At 45.6% G+C, this 18,634-nt stretch overlaps 1 protein-coding gene across 1 annotated transcript in view; it reads right to left on the bottom strand.

The window, feature by feature from the left end:
* The window catches only part of pcdh15b (protocadherin-related 15b), an 843,531-nt gene that overhangs the window by 351,934 nt on the left and 472,963 nt on the right, over nucleotides 1–18,634 (bottom strand). The window contains exon 20 of the mRNA XM_068053265.1: nucleotides 1,006–1,134. Coding sequence (XP_067909366.1) covers nucleotides 1,006–1,134 — 129 coding nt within the window. The remainder of the gene's footprint in view (nucleotides 1–1,005; nucleotides 1,135–18,634) is intronic.

Genomic DNA, 18,634 nt, shown 5'->3' with positions numbered 1-18,634 from the left:
TTGCATCACCTACAGTTTCTCTCTTATAATTAGATAGTGGGGCAAATGGGGCACTGTAAACTTGTCCCTTTGCTCCAAGCTAAAAGCTCTACCTAGTGTAAGCCTACAATATAATAGGAACAAATGGGAGCACATAATACATTATGTTGCTGAACAGAATACCATTGTTGTTCCAAAGTAAAACAATCACTCTTACTATTCATCATGAGCACAGAACTGGGCCCAGTACAGGAGGAGACATACGGAGCGTGAACGGAGATCAAGTGATACACTCTGAACTAGCTGCAGCAATAGAATGCCTATCAGTGTGGCATTGGTCTTTACAGAATGTAGATTTGTTATGCAGTTACAAGCTAGGTAGAACTTGAAGGCAGGTAGTTCCACAGTGAAGCTGGCTTTAAATGGGAAGGTACATGGTCGGTGATGAGAGACTCTCTTACTGTCATGTGACTTGTTTTATTTATTTACTGGTTTGAATATGACGGAGTGCAATGTGGTGCCCAATGCAGTAAAAGATTAATCAGGAAGGATGCCCATTAAATTAACCTCACGCTGCAGAGTATATTTGTCATGTTTAAAAATACTTCCAGTCACAGTGTTAGTTCATGAATCTTATCTGAATTCCCTTGTTGGTTGAAATTCCAAAGTACAATGTTTGTGATGCACTGATTAATGTGCTTGCATGAAAGTCTTCTTTGTTTATTATTTTAACAAAAAAAAATTATTAGAACAGTAAGCAGAAAAAATTCATGCAATTGTGTTAACTACACAAGAAATATCACACCATGGAATTTCAGCCCATGTACTCATTTGTTACTAACTGCTTCAATTTCTAATACCATTTTAATCACGAGATACAAATTACCATGAAAAAGTGCTAAAAATTTAATTTAGAAAATATAGTGCAATTCAGAATTATATGGAAGGAGCACCGGAATGCATTTTAATCATTTCAACATTTTACAGCCTGCACATTTCTCCCAAAAACAATTCAAATTGTCTTACCCTGACTTGACCCACATAGATATTTGCTTCCTCCTCCAAGACAGTAAAGTTCTTAATAAAGATGGTGTCAAAGGTTGGGTCATTGTCATTCACGTCAGTAACCACGATGTTGACAGTTGTAGTGGAAGTCTAAGGAAAGAAAATCTAAGCTCAACAATGCTCGTTCTCTACAGATCACCATTTGAAGGCATATATAAACTTTGAAAACAATTTATGCATCCTGCGACATCTTAATGAGCTATTATAATAATAATTTGCGATTAATTCTGAAGAAATTATTTTGTTGGAACAGTTGGCAAGATAAAGCTGTTATCACTCTCAAAGTGACATGTGAAAGTCATTTATAATGCACCTTTGGAAATCTGCAAATACTTCCCAGCATAATCACAAGCAGAAAAATTGAAACAATTAATCAAGCCCTCTAGTGAATTATGTCAAGGTCGGATTACTTAGAGCTGTTTGAACTAATGTCCATAATGCATTCTGTAAATATTCTTCTTTAATATACACACATAAATTTATTCGAACATTCATAGCTTTCTGGTTCATCAGCTATTCCAATGTAGCTCTCAGAATATCAATGCATTACAACCAGTTAAAAAAGAGTGATAGCTTTCTCTACTGTTTATCTCAGCCAATCGCCATTTTTAGAAACCTTGGAAAATACTAAAATTCTCTTTCAATTTGCTCTCTTTGCTTTGTTGACTTGCATGCATTGGATTCTAAGCTTCTCAAGTTAATCCACATTCTGTTACTGCCTTTTGAAATGAATCCAACAAGAAATACACTAGAAGATTGATTTGGAAATATAGTACAGTTCAGAATTTTTCAGAAGAAGCATCACAGAAAACATTTTAATCATTTCAGTTACATTTTTCTTCAGGAAGAGCAAATTCTGAATTTTCCCATTCTAGATTTAATTGAAAACAGTTCACAGTGACTTACCCAATGACTATTCTCCCCTTTCCCAGAGATAGGTACATGCCCTTTCTGCCTGGCAGCTACTCCCAACTTGACTAATGAGGAATCTTGGGGATCAATCTATGAAAGATCACTTCTACCTTTGCAATAACTGACAATGGTTTTGATTTAATTATCCTTCTTTGCAGGATGTAAACTCTTTTCCCCAGTCTACTTCGACTATGCAGCCACTGCTACTGCAACTGCTGATACATAATTTACATAGAGTTTTACAGCAGAGGAACAGCCCATTCAGCCCAACAGGTTTATGCTGCTGTTTATGGCCACACAAGCCTGCTCCCTCCTTACTTAATTTCACCGTATCAACATATCCTTCTATTACTTTCTCCCTCATGTACTTATTTAACATCCTTTTAAACTGTACACATGTATATTAGTAGACACACAGGGGTATTTTCAAGATCAATATTCCTTTAATGTCCCACACTCTTTATGGAGCAGCAGCTAGATTCCACTCTGTCTTTCCCTGCATGGTATCTTGAAACTGGGATTTTGATGATTTTAAGGATCACAGGCATAAATCCATATCTTACTTCACTGTAACTTTGCATGTTAGCAATGCAAAGCATTTAGTGACTGTTGCTTATGGGGGATTTTAACTGGGAACGAGTACTGGTTTGACGGGAAGGGCAGAACAAGCATCAAATCTGCTGAACATCATCATTTTGAGGCCTGGGCTATTTTAACTGTCAGGCCTCATTTGTTTCTCCCATGCCAGCTGTAAGCCTACAAGCCTGAAATGAGCAGATAAAGACAGCTTGCTGGCTTCGGGCAAGTCAAATCGTGGGTTCTGGGGGCTGCCCACCAGCACCAAGATACATTGTGGGGCAAGGGGGAATGAGGGTGCTCGGGAGGTGAAGGGGAGTGAAGTGGAAATTAAGGTTCCTGATGGTAGAGAGGTTACAATCCATGACCCCCACCCCACCCCAGACTCAAGTATATAGAATAGAAACTGTCTAATCTGTTCCATGAACTTTTTAAATCATTGTAATCTTGTAATCTGATATTAAACAACCTGCAATCAGAATAGATGTGGCTGCCAAAATTTGGATGGCGAGGAGATAACTTTCATTTTCAGTGATGGCCAAAAACTGGCAGTAGTGGATTGCTGCCCATTAAACACTCTCCTGACTTTATTGACATCATTGAAAAGGAAAATCGAGTGGAGCGCTCAACAGGTAGCCAATGTGCTACCTCCAGCTTTCCACCACTGCTGAAAGTGAAAATCATCCCCAGGAAATCCTGGAAAGTTAGGATGATGGTCTTCTCAACATATATAATTTGACAGGACAGTGTGCATTTCAACTACCTGCCTCAGAAGATCTAAACGTTGGCAATATCCAGTGAGTTGGCAATGGGTACTCACTCGCTTCTGGCCCAAACTATCCATCACCATTGCCTCTGGGAAGTCAAGATTGTTCTTCCTGACATGGGGCTCAGGACCAATGCTGCTAGCAGTTTACTAGCAGTACAAATATCACTGCATTGATATCTGAGCCTTTTACAACTGTCAGACTCATCTCTACACAACTGCTGTCCTGGAACAACAGTACAGATCAATTCTGAGCGAGCAGATTTAAATCAATATTATGAACCCACTAAGTCTGTTTAGAAAAAGAGCATAAGATCATGCGAAATTTGTGCAGGAGCAGGCCATTCAGCCCCTCGAGCCTGCTCCGCCATTCAAAAAAATCATGGCTGATCTGATTGCGACCTTAACTCATTTTCCTGTTGGTCCCCCATAACCCTTGATTCCCTTGTAGATCAAAAATCTGTCCAACAGCCTTGACTATATTCATCAGTTTTCCCTTCAGGAAGAAGGTAAATGAAGATTATCAGCTGACTTTTCAGATATTTACCTGTTGACGAGGAGGATGCTGTCACCATTTCAGTTACTCTAAATTTCAAGCTTCTGCTGTCTACTTCCCCCTGACTTCCCTCAGAATTTTTTTAATAGCATTTATTTAATATGAAGTTACGTCTATTGGAAATCACTACAAGTCCTGTCTGTTAAAGGCACTGGATTCAGATTTGTCAGGCAGGAAGTGGCATAAATTAAGAGATTAAGTAAACACTTGAGTTGGACCTGCAAGTTTATCAAAATAAAAAGGTCAGGCCACAGGCCCAAATATAACGATACCAAAAATGGTATAGTTGCTCAGGAGCATCACCAATGTGACTGATGTTGACAATAGGAGAAATTGAATGAAAGATAAACTATGGGGACATAATAAAAATGCAGAAAAGACTACTACATGTTGCAAGGATAGATATCTCAAAGGATCAACAATCCTGTCATGCTAGAATACATTCAGTTGTCCATGAAGAATAATAAATAAAGCATATCTGTAAATCGTACTGTGGAAGTGTGATTCACAGTAGGATGGAAAGAGAGATAGATTGATGTAAATTTGAACAGTGTGAATTGGTCTCAAAATAAACTATACTAATTTTTCCAGAGATGTTTTAAAAAGACACTAAAAATGCTTTATACTCATTCCTAGTTCAAGTTTCAATTATGTTTTGCACACCCAGATGCGAAGAAACAGTGGTAATATTTACTTCAGTTAAGTATAATTCATGCATAATAGGCTGATGACCAAAATTACGTTACAATTAGTCCTATTGTACAGAATTCCTGATCTAGACATTAGTTACAAAAATTCTAATTCAAGCATGAAATGTCTCTAATTATTCCATTTTTATATTCAGCGTGAAATGCATGAAGTCCACAGGGAGGACGACAAGACAGTTTATATTCAGTTTATGCAGAAGTTGGCAAATGTGTGGAATATACAGCCAAGGGAAGCATTGGGAGCTGATTGTATCAGCAAATTCAGGGGAGAATTGGTTAAGTATCTGGAGAAAAGATTGATGGAAGGGTATGAGCGATAACATGGGATATGATGGGCTGAATTTTATCAGCCTTCTAGGGATGGGTAGTGAGGCGTGGGGACCCATAAAATAACGAAGACCGGGGGGAGGGTGGGGTGCCCGTCTGCTTCCCAATGCCATTCAATTTTCTCAGGGGTGGGTAAGTCCGAGGACGGCCTTCCCACCCAGAGGCCAATTAAGGTCATTAAGGGACCAATTAATTGCCCTTTAAGGGCATCTTCCTGCTGCTGCTGGCATTTTACCAGCGGCGGGGGGGCCCTCCACCACGTTGGGACACCACCCATTAGAACCAGGCAGCCTCCTTATGGGCTAGGGGTTGAAGAACTCCTGCTTACGCAATCTGTGGCCCACAGAGGGCTCCCGGCAGCAGAGGCCACCCCTGTGCCAGCACCCCTTCCTCCCATTTGCCCACAACAACCAGCCCCCATCCCCTCACTGAGCCTGCCTGATAGGCTCTGGCAAGCCTGCCCCACCTGACCTGCACTCCAAGGCTCCCGAGCTGCTCCTAGCTCTGGGCCTACTGCAGTACCAGCAGTGGCTACTGCTCCTGATGGTGCTGCTGAAACTGCTGAGCTGCTGGCCCTCTGATTGGCTGACAGCTGTTGGAGGCAGGATCCCCATCATTAAAGGGATGGGGACCCCAGCACCAGGCAGTTAACTGCCTGAGTGCCGTAAAATGCAGTCAGCGATCCCCAAAATTCTGAGGCAGGGTTCCCCTCGGCTTTCTGGCCCGGCATTGGGACCCCTGCTGCCTGCATAACATCCAACCTAATATTTCTTTGACTAGACACTGGGCCCAGCCGGATGAACCATCATGATCTTTTCCAGTCCTGTATCTTCCTATATTTTTATCCATTGCCATATGGTACCTGTATTGATTGAACTGTTAAAATGAATAAATTCAACTTGGTGCAAAATTAAGCATATTGGCAAATCTAGTTGGTAACAATCCAAAACAAATAGAACCACAGTTTGTATTTATATAGTGCCTTTGATGAACTAGAACATTCCAAGGTGCTTCTCTGAAGCATTATAAAGCAAAATTTGACACTGAGCCACATAAGGCCATATTAGGGACAGGACTAAAAGCTTGGTCAAAGAGGTAGGTTTTAAGTAGCATCTAAAAGGAGGAAAGAGAGGGACAGTCTGAGAGCTGTCGGGAGGGAATTTCAGAGCTTAGTGCCCAGGAAACAGAAGGCACAACAGTGGAGCGATTAAAAGCGAGGATGCTCGAGAGGCCAGAATTAGATGAGTGCAGACATCGTGGAGGTTTGTGGGGCTGGAGAAGATTATAGAGATGGTGGGGGGTGGGGGGGGGGGGGTTGGGAGGGACGGAATTGCAAGGCCATGGAGGGATTTGAAAACTGGAATTGAAACCTTGGCCCAGAGTTTATAAGAATGGAAACTCTCGCAAAATGTCCATTAGTTAGATTTTTTCCTTACCCTTCAGCTCAAAAAAATTTTGCACTAAAATTTGCTGGAAGTGAAAGCTGATAATGATCAACTGGTTATCTGGAACTTGGTGAAAAATGGTACTAACAGTCTGTCTCCTTAACCAATGAGATTTAAGGATTGAAAAATTAACAGAGGAGCCATGAAGAGGGAATTAGTGTGAATTAAAGTTATATCGGGTATAGAAAGAGAAATAAAGAGAAAGAAAAATTGGTTTGGGAAAGAGAAAAAGTAGAGCCAGAAAGGTAAAGTAGGAAAAAAACATGAACTATTAAAGTTTTAAAATCTCTAACAATTTACTACTTCCAGAAATCAGACTCGACAGTTTCATTTGTTCCCTTTCTGCGCCAGAGAGGTTGAGTGGCAATGCAGGAAAATAGATCTTGCCATTAAAAAGGTACTTATGCTATTAAATACCAGCCCTAACTTTCTGCAATGATTATTTAATTGGCGATTAATGTGCAAATACAGCACGCTCTTGAAACTAATGATGAGTTGAAGTGGAGCAGCCCTTTTCATGAGGCTAATGGCAAAGTCCACAATCGTTTGGCAATTTGCAATTTATGGGGCATCTCTCCCTTGCCACTAGTTGCTGGATAAATTACACATTAATAATGGCGAGTGCATATAACACACCGTTATACTGGCAGCTAATTCTAGCACAATGTTTTTTGACCAAATACTTACATCTATACCGTGACTCAATTGTAGTGACTTTCAGTTGCCTATAAAAGAATTAGCCACTAAGCAACTGATGTATACTAGATACACATCTAAACTTGAAAGAGGTTTATTATTATATTTTAGGTCCAGCTGGTAATTGCTGAGGAAGTAACGCTCAAGCCCTGGAGTGCAGATAAGTGGGGTGTGGACTCGTTGGGGCCAGTCAGGCAGGCTCTGACAAGAGGTAAGGGGTGGTTGTAGAAGGTAGGGAGGGAGTGTTGGCACAGGGGCAGTCTTTGCAGCCCAGGGCCCTCCGTTGGCCACAGGTTTCCCAAGAAGAAGGGCCCTTCCCACCAGTCCACAGAGAGACCGCTTGGTGTTACTGGGCTGCCTCCCCATGTGGTGGGCTCCCACCAGCTGCCAATAAAATACCAGCGGTGGCAGAAGAGGCCCTTAAGTGGCTATAATTGACCACTTAAGGGCCTCAACCGGCCTCAGGGCGTGAAGGCCGTCCTCGGCCATCCCTGCCCCTAACAAAACTGAATGGCAGTGGGAAGGCCCCAACCCCCCACCCCCATCTTCCCTCGCTATTTTATGGGCCCCCGCATTTCCCTGCCCGTCCCTAGAGGGATGATAAAATTCAGCCTGAAGTATGCAAAATAAGAAGATTGTGGTGTTAGTTAGAATGTAACACTGATTTGATGCCAGACCTGCCATTCTGGACCTTTCCACTCTAGTTAATGCCTTCTCTTAGATGCGCACAGTTGACCATGGGTTCAGCAGCATTAAGAACCCAACCAGCACTATTTACGGGCATCCGTATCCAAAATGCAGGTTAGTTGCTTATGGCTTTCTACTGAACAAAGAACAAAGAACAAAGAAAATTACAGCACAGGAACAGGCCTTCGGCCCTCCAAGCCTGCGCCGATCCAGATCCTCTATCTAAACATGTCGCCTATTTTCTAAGGGTCTGTATCTCTTTGCTTCCTGCCCATTCATGTATCTGTCTAGATACATCTTAAAAGACGCTATCGTGCCCGTGTCTCCACCACCCTCTGCGTAAAGGACTTTCCACGCATATCCCCCCTAAACTTTCCCCTCTCACTTTGAACTCGTGACCCCTAGTAATTGAATCCCCCACTCTGGGAAAAAGCTTCTTGCTATCCACCCTGTCTATACCTCTCATGATTTTGTACACCTCAATCAGGTCCCCCCTCAACCTCCGTCTTTCTAATGAAAATAATCCTAATCTACTCAACCTCTCTTCATAGCTAGCGCCCTCCATACCAGGCAACATCCTGGTGAACCTCCTCTGCACCCTCTCCAAAGCATCTACATCCTTTTGGTAATGTGGCGACCAGAACTGCATGCAGTTCAGACCAGAACTGCACGCACGCTGGCTCTGTTTCAGTATTTGGAAGTACTGGGGGGAGTTCCTTGAATTTGGTGAAGACTGCAGGGATTGGTGTTGCATGTGGGGAAAGAGTTGACTGCTACTGCAACAGCTGTGAGCGCTCTGCTTGCTACCAGTTATGGGTGCCATAGTAGCAGCCCCTCTTGGGCTGCAGCAGGAGAGGGAGGCGGTGCAGAGGCAGCAAAGAATAAGAGAAGCTGCTTGCAGAGGGAGGAGGAGGGGTGGGAGAAAGATTCTCAAAAGGAGCCTTACCCACATTGCGTCTTTCGGCGGTACTTCTCTTATCTCCACCTAACCAAGTGTGTTTGCCATCTGTGATTCATGGAGGTGGTCACAGAGCTCTGCCACCTTTTGGAACAAGATCTGCAGCCTCAGACCCATGCGAGCATGGGACTGCCATTGGCAGTGAAGGTGACCATGACCCTCAACATCTATACATCAGCATCCTTCCAGGCTGAAACAGGCTAAAATCTCACAGTTCGCTGTCCATTGCTGTATCTGGGAGGTAATAGGGGCTTTGTATGCCAAGAGAGGGGACTTCATTGTCTTCTCTCTGAATAGAAAGAAGCAGGAGGAACGTGCATGTGGCTTTGGCAGTACAGCAGGCTTCCGCATGGTGCAGGGTGCCATCAACTGCACACATGTGGCTTTTCGGGCATTGCATCTCAATGCTGAGATGCACTGTAACCACAAAGGTTGCCACTTGCTCAATGTGAAGTTGATGTGTGACCAAACCCAGCACATCATGTTGGTGAATGCCCACACTCTTGGCAGCAGCCAAGATGTATTTATCCTGTACCAGTCCACTGTTCCAGCAATCTTTCAGTCACTATGTCAAAGCAGAAGGTGGATGCTGGGTGAAAACGGCTATTCATTCCGAAGTAGGGTCACTGACCCGAAACTTTAACTCTGCTTCTATTTCCACAGATGCTGCCAGACCTGCTGAGTGGTTCCAGCATTTCTTGTTTTTATATTCATTCTACACTTGGCTGATGACTCCCCTAAGCAACATAACCACTCATATAATGAGAACAGTGCTGCCACGAGAGACATCATTGAGCAGATGATTAGAGTGCTGAAGCCAAGGTTTTGCTGGCTTGACCACTTTGAAGCAGTCCTCCTAATTCATGGCGATGTGCTGCATTCTCCACAATCTGGTAATCATGAGGAAACCACCATGTCACCGTGGATTTGGCAATGAACTCAGGAGGAGAAGAGGAGAAATCAGGCGACACATCCACATTCCAAAAGCACTGTTCATTAGCACCTAATGTGACACAGGTTACCCGGAATAAAACCCCAGATCCGTATTCTGCAAGAATCATACACCTTACCATCCTTCAGTTACAGACCATCACAGCATTATCTTGGCTAAACTTCTGAAATAATACCACCACAAAACAACCATTTCATACCAACTTTATGCAACAAAACATCCAATAATACATAGAAAACTGAACTAATCACCCTTCTGCATTATCTTGGTGCCTGTCTTGCAGGTGCCTTTGCCTCTCCTAGTGCTCCTACACAGTGCTACCCCAGTGGCTGCAGCATTGCTGGTGGAAGGCTGCCAATATTCAATGGAGGAGAATGCAGATCAGTTTGCAGGATGTCCTCAAGCAGCTCTGGGCCTAGAAGGCCCGACTTCAATCTGCATTACCTTGGCATGGGCAGCAACAGTCTGGGCTGGCTGGCTGACAGGCAACAAGCAAAGGCACTGGTGGAATGGCAGTGGTGGAAGCATGAATGCCGTCATCCTGAATGAGGACAACACATTCAGGCTCCACAGAGCCACTGCCAATCTCCTGAGGAGGTAACTCAGCAATCTTACTAACCTGTCAGAAGGCAGATTGCTGGACTGCTGTGAGACCCTGAGAGCCCCTTTGAACACTGGTATCTGCAGCCATGCTGACCGCAGTCTGAGCCTGCATGGTAGCAAGCTGAAATGTCATGACCTCAGCCTAAGCTGCCATGCCGGCACTCAGACACTGGATGGCTTCTGCTGGTGCTGCAATGGAAGCTAATATATCGGACATCAGCTGTATCATGGTCGGGTCCGCAAGTTCTCTCCTGTAATTCATCACCATTTCCACACTGAAAGGGATGGCTTCAAATTCTGCGTGAAGCCCTGTGCCAAGTTCAAGCCCGTCTACTCCATACTCCTTGACACTGATAGCAGGCTTTCCGGCAGGCTAGTCAATGCACCAAGCATTTTGGTGTGCATGCCATCAGGCTTTTTCTGCATGATATCCAATCAAAGTCCTCATCTGAGTCTGCTGCAGCAGAACTCGTCCGTGACCTCACCCTCCAGGGAGCTGGCACCTGCTTTACCCTTGGCCTGACTGAAGCCCACTTTTGCTCGGTGACTCACAGGGCTGGATTTTAAAAAGCCCTTGATGTCATGATTGTGGCGGGAGGTGCCTGAAGATGGCTCCAGATGAAGCCTGCCATGGACCTTGATGCCGGCAGGGCCTGGCCTGATCCTCCCGGTGGCAGCGAAGCTGTGTAGCAGTCCTCCCCCCGCAACGGGACCATAATTTAAATATGTATATCAATAAAGTTAATACATTTAAATACACTACCTGAGATCTTGAGGGGCCGCCCTGATCTTCCACAAGGCGGCTGGCACTCTTCCCCATCCAGGGAATCGAGGTGCCACACTGGTGAGGAGGGGGGAGGTAGGTTTATCAGTGCAGGAGTGGGGGGAGGGTGGAACAGGGTCAAAAACACACAATGGGTGTAGGGGATGGTGGGAAGGGTTCAACCTTAAACTTTGCACAGTTGGATGGGAGGAGGTCAGATGCAAAAGGTAAGTGTTTTTGGGGGAGGAGGGGCAAATAGTTATCGTAATTATTATGGGGGGGTGGGAAAGGGGCATAAGAAATGTATTTATTTAGTTTTTGGGGGATGTTTCTTTAAAATTTAAATATGCCGGCAGGGCTGGCTGCCCTTTTAAAATGGCGCCATGTCTGTGAACAGGCAGCTGACACCATTGCCGAGGATGGATAGCCTGTCCCCTCCACGTGAATGGGGGGAGGGGTGGAGGGAGGAAGGCTGGCATGGCTATTTAAATGAGCCGCTGAGCTTAAGAATGCAGCAGCTCTTTGGGATGTGGCCTGCACGGGTGTGCCGCCATTTTTATCGCCCGCCGCCAATGTCGGCAGCGGGCTCTTAAAATCCAGCCCACAGTATGCAAATCCCACCACTGTGTTACCCTTTTAATTTCACACAATGCCAGCATTTGAGCTGCGAGTGTCAGATTGAGAGATGGTGTGGACGGAATCTTATTACCTTAGTTTTTGGTGGAGCGTTGGGACCATTTTCGGGTTGGGAACTCAAATGCAAGAATAGCAGGCCTTCCAGTTGTTCTTTCTGGAAGGCAACCAATTAACAGCCCATCTCTGGGCTTCCCAACAGAATAGGAAGGGTGAGCGGGATGACATGTCCATTCTGTCAGAGGAATGATTTCTGCTTAAAGGGACCACGGCATGTTGGAGAGAAGCTCACCCACCAGCCGCTGTTTTTTTGTGAGGTTGCAAACCCACAGGAATGGAGAGGAGACCTGGGAAGACTGCTCCCCAGGTCTTCCACTCTTACCTGGAGGTCCAGCTGAAGGGCTGCAGCGATGTTAAAGTTAAATCGGGTATAGAAAGAGAAAGAAAAATTGGTTTGGGAAAGAGAAAAAGAACAGCCAGAAAGGTAAAGTAAGAAAAAAACATGAACTATTAAAGTTTTAAAATCTCTAACAATTTACTACTTCCAGAAATCAGACTCGACAGTTTCATTTGTTCCCTTTCTGCGCCAGAGAGGTTGAGTGGCAATGCAGGAAAATAGATCTTGCCATTAAAAAGCTACTTATGCTATTAAATACCAGCCCTAACTTTCTGCAATGATTATTTAATTGGCGATTAATGTGCAAATACAGCACGCTCTTGAAACTAATGGTGAGTTGAAGTGGAGCAGCCCTTTTCATGAGGCTAATGGCAAAGTCCACAATCATTTGGCAATTTGCAATTTATGGGGCATCTCTCCCTTGCCACTAGTTGCTGGATAAATTACACATTAATCATGGCCAGTGCATATAACACACCGTTATACTGGCAGCGAATTCTAGCACAATGTTTTTTGGCAAAATACTTATGTCTATACCGTGACTCAATTGTAGTGACTTTCAGTTGCCTATAAAAATAATTAGCCACTAAGCAACTGATGTATACTAGATACACATCTAAACTTGAAAGAGGTTTATTATTATATTTTATGTCCAGCTAGTAATTGCTGAGCAAGTAAATATGAAATGAATTTCACAGAAAAGCTTATTTACTCTGTTTACAAATGTTATGGTTTCTATCACTCACCCACAATGCATTGCATTGGCTCTTGACTAACTGATTCATTTAAACACCAAGGCTGCAAAATTTGGCTGTGCTACAGGTGCTGCTTTAGAAGCAAAAAGATGCTGGTGTTGCTTCCACCCACTTCTGGTGCAGCACGTGCCAAACCCCATCTTGATGAGGCCGTTGGCGCAGGCGAGAGGCTTGTTTAAGGTCGGGAAAAAGAACCCGACCTGAACCTGACCAACCGATCCCGAGTCCCTCCGATTTTGCCCCGAGCCCCACCCACCCGAACCCGCCACTACTCGGCCCGACCCTACCATCCGTTTACTTACCTTCCTGACACCGAACCTGCAGGAAGCTGCAGCGCATGCGTGTGACGTCGCTCGCTCACTGCGCAGACTCAGTTTCATCCCGGGCTCCCAGCTCAGGTAAATTTTGTTTTATTTTTAATACTTACTAGCAGAGCACTTACCGTGTGTGTCTGGCCCAACCCAACCTAACTCGATCTGGACTCGGCCCGACCTGACCCAAGCCCGAAAGCCGGCCCTGGAAGATGGGCCCGACCCGACCCGAACCCGACACATGTCGTCGGGTGCCGTTGGGTTCGGGTTGCGTAGCAGGCCTCTAGCACAGGCACTATGTGCGCGCAGCAGAAGGCCTGGACTTTCTGCAGGCAGCAAAATCCTGAGTCGGGTCAGAAAGGCCTCAGCAGTTCTGAACGACTACTGGCCGCATTTTACGAGTTCAGACAGTTACCTGCCTGGCACCAGGATCCCTGACTCTTTGATGACAGCAATCCTGCCTCCAATAGCTGCTGGTGAATCGGAGGGCTAGCAGCTTAGCAATGCCACCAGGAGCAGTGGCCACTACTAATACAGAATGGACCGGGGACCAGGAGTAACGCTCAAGCCCTGGAGTGCAGATAAGTGGGGTGTGGATCCAGTCAGGCAGGCTCTGACAAGGGGTATGGGGTGGTTGTAGAAGGTAGGGAGGGAGTGTTGGCACAGGGGCAGTCTTTGCAGCCCAGGACCCTCCGTTGGCCTCAGATTTCCCAAGAAGAAGGGCCCTTCCCACCAGTCCACAGAGAGACCGCTTGGTGTTACTGGGCTGCCTCCCCACGTGGTGGGCTCCCACCAGCTGCCAATAAAATACCAGCAGTGGCAGAAGAGGCCCTTAAGTGGCTATAATTGACCACTTAAGGGCCTCAACTAGTCTCAGGGCGGGAAAGCCGTCCTCGGCCATCCCTGCCCCTAACAAAACTGAATGGCAGTGGGAAGGCCCCAACCCCCCACCCCCATCTTCCCTCACTATTTTATGGACCCCCGCATTTCCCTGCCTGTCCCTAGAGGGATGATAAAATTCAGCCTGAAGTATGCAAAATAAGCAGATTGTGGTGTTAGATAGAATGTAACACTCATTTAATGCCAGACCTGCCATTCTGGACCTTTCCACTCTAGTTAATGCCTTCTCTTAGACGCGCACAGTTGACCATGAGTTCAGCAGCATTAAGAGCCCAACCAGCACTATTTACGGGCATCCTTATCCAAAATGCAGGTTAGTTGCTTATGAATTTCTACTGGCTCTGTTTCAGTTTTTGGAAGTACTGGGAGGAGTTCCTTGAATTTGGTGAAGACTGCAGGGATTGGTATTGCATGTGGGGAAAGTTGACTGCTACTGCAAGGGCTGTGAGCACTCTGCTTGCTACCAGTTATGGGTGCAGGTATCTTATATCCCCATCTGCGTAGTCAAAACACACACTCGCCCTCAGCCTATTGACCCCTTGATACCATATCTCACAGTCGCCCTCCACAAATGGTCACATTCACTCCACTACATACAAACTATTACCACAACTCATACCTTTCTGCTTTCGCTCCTTGCAAGAGAATAGGGCACACAATATGGCTAGATTAAAGGGTCGGCACAACATCGTGGGCCGAAGGGCCTGTACTGTGCTGTACTGTTCTATGTTCTATGTTCTATGGCAAGAGGCAGAGAGGCGTGGTCGGGGTAAGTGGGCCTCCAGTGACAGGCACCTAGCCTGCCATTGGCAATGCATGTCCACCTGGTCCACTGAGACCTGCTGTGAGTGCCTGAGCCTCCTTGGGCACTGGTGCTCAGACAGATTGAGAGAGCTTGTCCTCTGCCTGTAGACCCTCTATTGGGGATCTTGCCTCCTTCCAGCTGTATCTCAGTGGCCAGACCCTCTTCCCTGTGGAGGAGTGTGTGGCTGAGGAGAAGGCAGCTGGTGCTTCTGTAATGTTGTTCCTGCTACAGCTAGAGCTGTTGGCAGTATAAGCCCCTGCCCTAGAGCCTCAAAAGAGGTGGACGGTGGAACTATATAAGCTTCTCCCATGTGGCACTGAAGGCTGGCAGCAGGGAAATGCAGCTGAAGGTGGTGTACTGGTCAGCTGAAGTGCCTTCCAAAGAGGTGGCAACCACCTGTCAGACAATGTTAACACTTTCTGACAGAAGGAATGCTTTACATAGCAGCCTCTCACCTGGTCATGGCTGGAGCTCTTCAGTGTAACTGATCAAAGCCTTCACAAATTTTCATTTACACTGAGAAAGTCCTTCCTACTGTGCTCTCGCCTTCTCAAACCAGTCTGGTTAGGGAAACAGTGTGGGACTGTTTGTCTGTTGGGAAAGAGGGAAACTATGCACAAAATCCCTCTTAATTGCCTGCTTAACAACTTTCATATCCTCTCCCCTCAACCATGGTGGTTCCTGCCTCCACTCCCTACCCACACCTGGGAAAGATGGAAGGAGGCAGTAGCACATCAGGAAACTGGCCCAATGGCATTTTTGCAGTTTTCCCAGTCACCGTTCCACCACCCACCACACCCTCACCAACCCCCCGACCCCCATCACCTCCAAAACCGCCTTCACTGGCCTGGGAAAAATCCCTCCATTTCCTTGGTCTCTTTTCCCTCTAGGCCTTCGGCCTCCTGCACCACTGGCTGGCCAGGTGGCAGTTCTCAGGTATCTGAAAGTAAAAATGGACAAGTGCAGGGTTAGGGTGTGGGTGGGTCGTGAAGCAAGAGATGCATGGTTACACCATCCGCAGCCTATACATCATAATAGATTGCAGGATGAGGGTGAAGTGAGATGTGAGAAGGTGTATAAGGCAGGAACATACCACCATCCTCGATGGTTTCAGCTACACCACTGGCCACTGCCTCAGTGACAGCCATTCTAATTATTCCCAGCATCATCCCCTCCATGGGGGTTAGCACATGCAGCCATGGTTGCCCCCTGTTGCTTAGCTATTGCTGCCACCTCTTATGTGCCACCTTGTTCTGCAAGAGGGAGGGACGTGTGTCAGAGTGTGTGTTGCACTGTGTTTGGGTGATTTGCCTGCCACAGTTGAATATATGGCAGTATGTGCAAGCTGTGAGATGTGATAGCAGTGTTAAGCATGTGAAGTGAGGCTATGAATGTGACATTTCAGGCATGGTTGACAGAGAATGTTGATATGCTGTGTGGAATGGAGCAGTGAGACTAACAGTGCATTTGGTAGGAAATGGCATGTGAAGATGCATTCACTGGCCTTGACTACTCCTGTGAGGTCATTAAACTTATTTTGGCAGTGCAGCCAGGTCCTCGAGGCTAGACAGCTGGCATTGACTGCAATGGCTACCTGCTCCACTGTCTTCTCAGTACCTGCCTGGTGGGCCTTCTGATGGAAGATGACTTTTCTTCTCCTGCTCACATCCTGCACCAAGACCTCCAGAGTCGCATCTGAGAGCCTTGGGCCACACTCTCTGGCCTCTTGTGGCATTTCTTTATGTTCTTGCAGGTCTTCAACTCTTCTGTAACCAGTTCCAGCCCTTGCTGCAGCTAGAATGCACCTTGCCTTTAAGAGGTGCAGCTTGGCTTTAAGTAGAGCAGGCTAGTTTTAAGTGGTGGTTGTTTAACACGAACTTGGGCCCCCTGCTGAGACATGCAGCCACTGAATAACACGTTCATCAATGGGCTACATGCAACCATCATGGAAATGACCAGACAGCATGAAGATGCGGTAGTTTGTGTCAATTTGATCAGGCGCGAGGAGATCGTGCAGCATGATCCACACCCGATTTTGGGGGGCTATTGAGTTCAGCCTCCTATGGCTGTAAATCACAGCTCCTCTGCTTAGGTGACATTAAAGCGTATCCCTGCATCAGTGCCTTTCTGATCAATAAGCTTGTAGGATGGCACATATTGCAAATCTGTTTTTGTAATTTGACAGCCTTAGGAGCTTGACTTCATAGCTTACAAACCTACAGCAACTTTTGTTTGTATCCCAAGTAATCAGCTCCAGAAAGGCAGTGCTGATTCCTACAAATAATAGAAGCCCTCAGCTGTGATAATCTCCCAGGCAGCTTGGACCTTTAGGATAACACATTAAAGAAATGGCAACTTCCATATCCACCACAGTACTCTCCCTGATGTAGGCTGTTTTTTTAATGCATATTTTTCACTGATGCCAAGCTTTTGTGCTGTTCTGATGTGGGAAAAATTGTGACAGCAGAATGTGTCTAGTACATTTTCAAAACTTAGCTTTCTGATATTGTTTGTACAGAAATCAATATGACAAACTCACGCTTGCGAAAGTAAGTGACCCCTCCGCATCAAGAATTGTAAGGGGGAATTTTAACTGGCAATGTGGTACAGGTGGGAGAGGGGTAGTCATTATTCCATGGCCTGGTGGGGGTTTTAACTCCTGGGCCTCATTACTGTATGATTGGCAGGCTGCCCGCCTCATCACATTACTCGTGGCAGCCAACCCACTGGCAGGGCATAGTCTTCAGCTGGCTTGTAGAAGGCTATTAAAATGTCTATGAACGTGTTAAAGGGAGGATGCAAGTACATTGCTGACATTGGTCTCTGCATTCACTGGAAGTTTCTCATCTTGGAAGATGAGTCAGGATTTCTGATACAACACTGGAGGTCACAATTGAAAAGGTGAAGGAATGAACAGGCATCCTGGTTCTATCCAATGGAAAGAACAGACCATGTAGCAGAAATAAAAACAGCAAGTGCTGGAAATACTCAGCAGGTCTGGCAGCATCTGTAGAGAGAGAAGCAGAGTTAACGTTTCAGGTCTGTGACCTTTCATCAAAACTGGCAAAGGTTAGAAATGTCATAGGTTTTAAGCAAGTAAAGTGGGGCTGGGGGGGGGAAAGAAAACAAAAGGGAAGGTGTGTGATAGGACAGAAGGCCAGAGACATTAATTGACAAAGAGGTCATGGGGTAAAGGCAAAGAGAGTGTGCTTATGGTGTGGTGAAAGACAAAGCATTAGTGCAGACAGGGAGTTAATGACAGAATAATGAACAGCTCTAGCCAAAAGCACAACATGAAAAACCCAGTTGAAAGCATGCACATGGTTAAAAAAAAAAGATAAAACAAAATAAAATAACAAAGGGGCATCATGCTCTGAAATTATTGAACTCGATGTTCAGTCCAAAAGGCTGTAGAGTGCCTAATCGGAAATGAGGTGCTATTCCTCGAGCTTGCGTTGATGTTCACTGGAACACTGTAGCAGGCCAAGGATAAACGTGGGCATGAGAGCAGGGGAGGTGTGATGAAATGGCAAGCAACCGGAAGCTCGGGGTCATGCTTACGGACTGACTGGAGATGTTCCGCAAAGCAGTCACCCAATCTACGTTTGGTCTCCCCAATGTAGAGGAGACTGCATTGCTGTTCACAATTGATCATTGCTTGGCTTTCAGATAGGGTTAACTGTAATATGATGCCATCGGGACTTCATCTCTCCAATTTGAAATAAAACTAAGAGCAGCACAAGTTGATTGTCTTGACTGCAACCAATTGACCAATGACTAGATACCAGAATTTCGTGATTGTGATGTCGCAAGAGTTTCTTAACCAGTAAGGCTTCAATAT

This window comes from Heterodontus francisci, chromosome 20 (genome assembly GCF_036365525.1).
Source record: "Heterodontus francisci isolate sHetFra1 chromosome 20, sHetFra1.hap1, whole genome shotgun sequence".
NCBI lineage: Eukaryota > Metazoa > Chordata > Chondrichthyes > Heterodontiformes > Heterodontidae > Heterodontus > Heterodontus francisci.
Note: the sequence above shows the minus strand (reverse complement) of the source record. Positions and strands in the feature narration are given on the sequence as shown.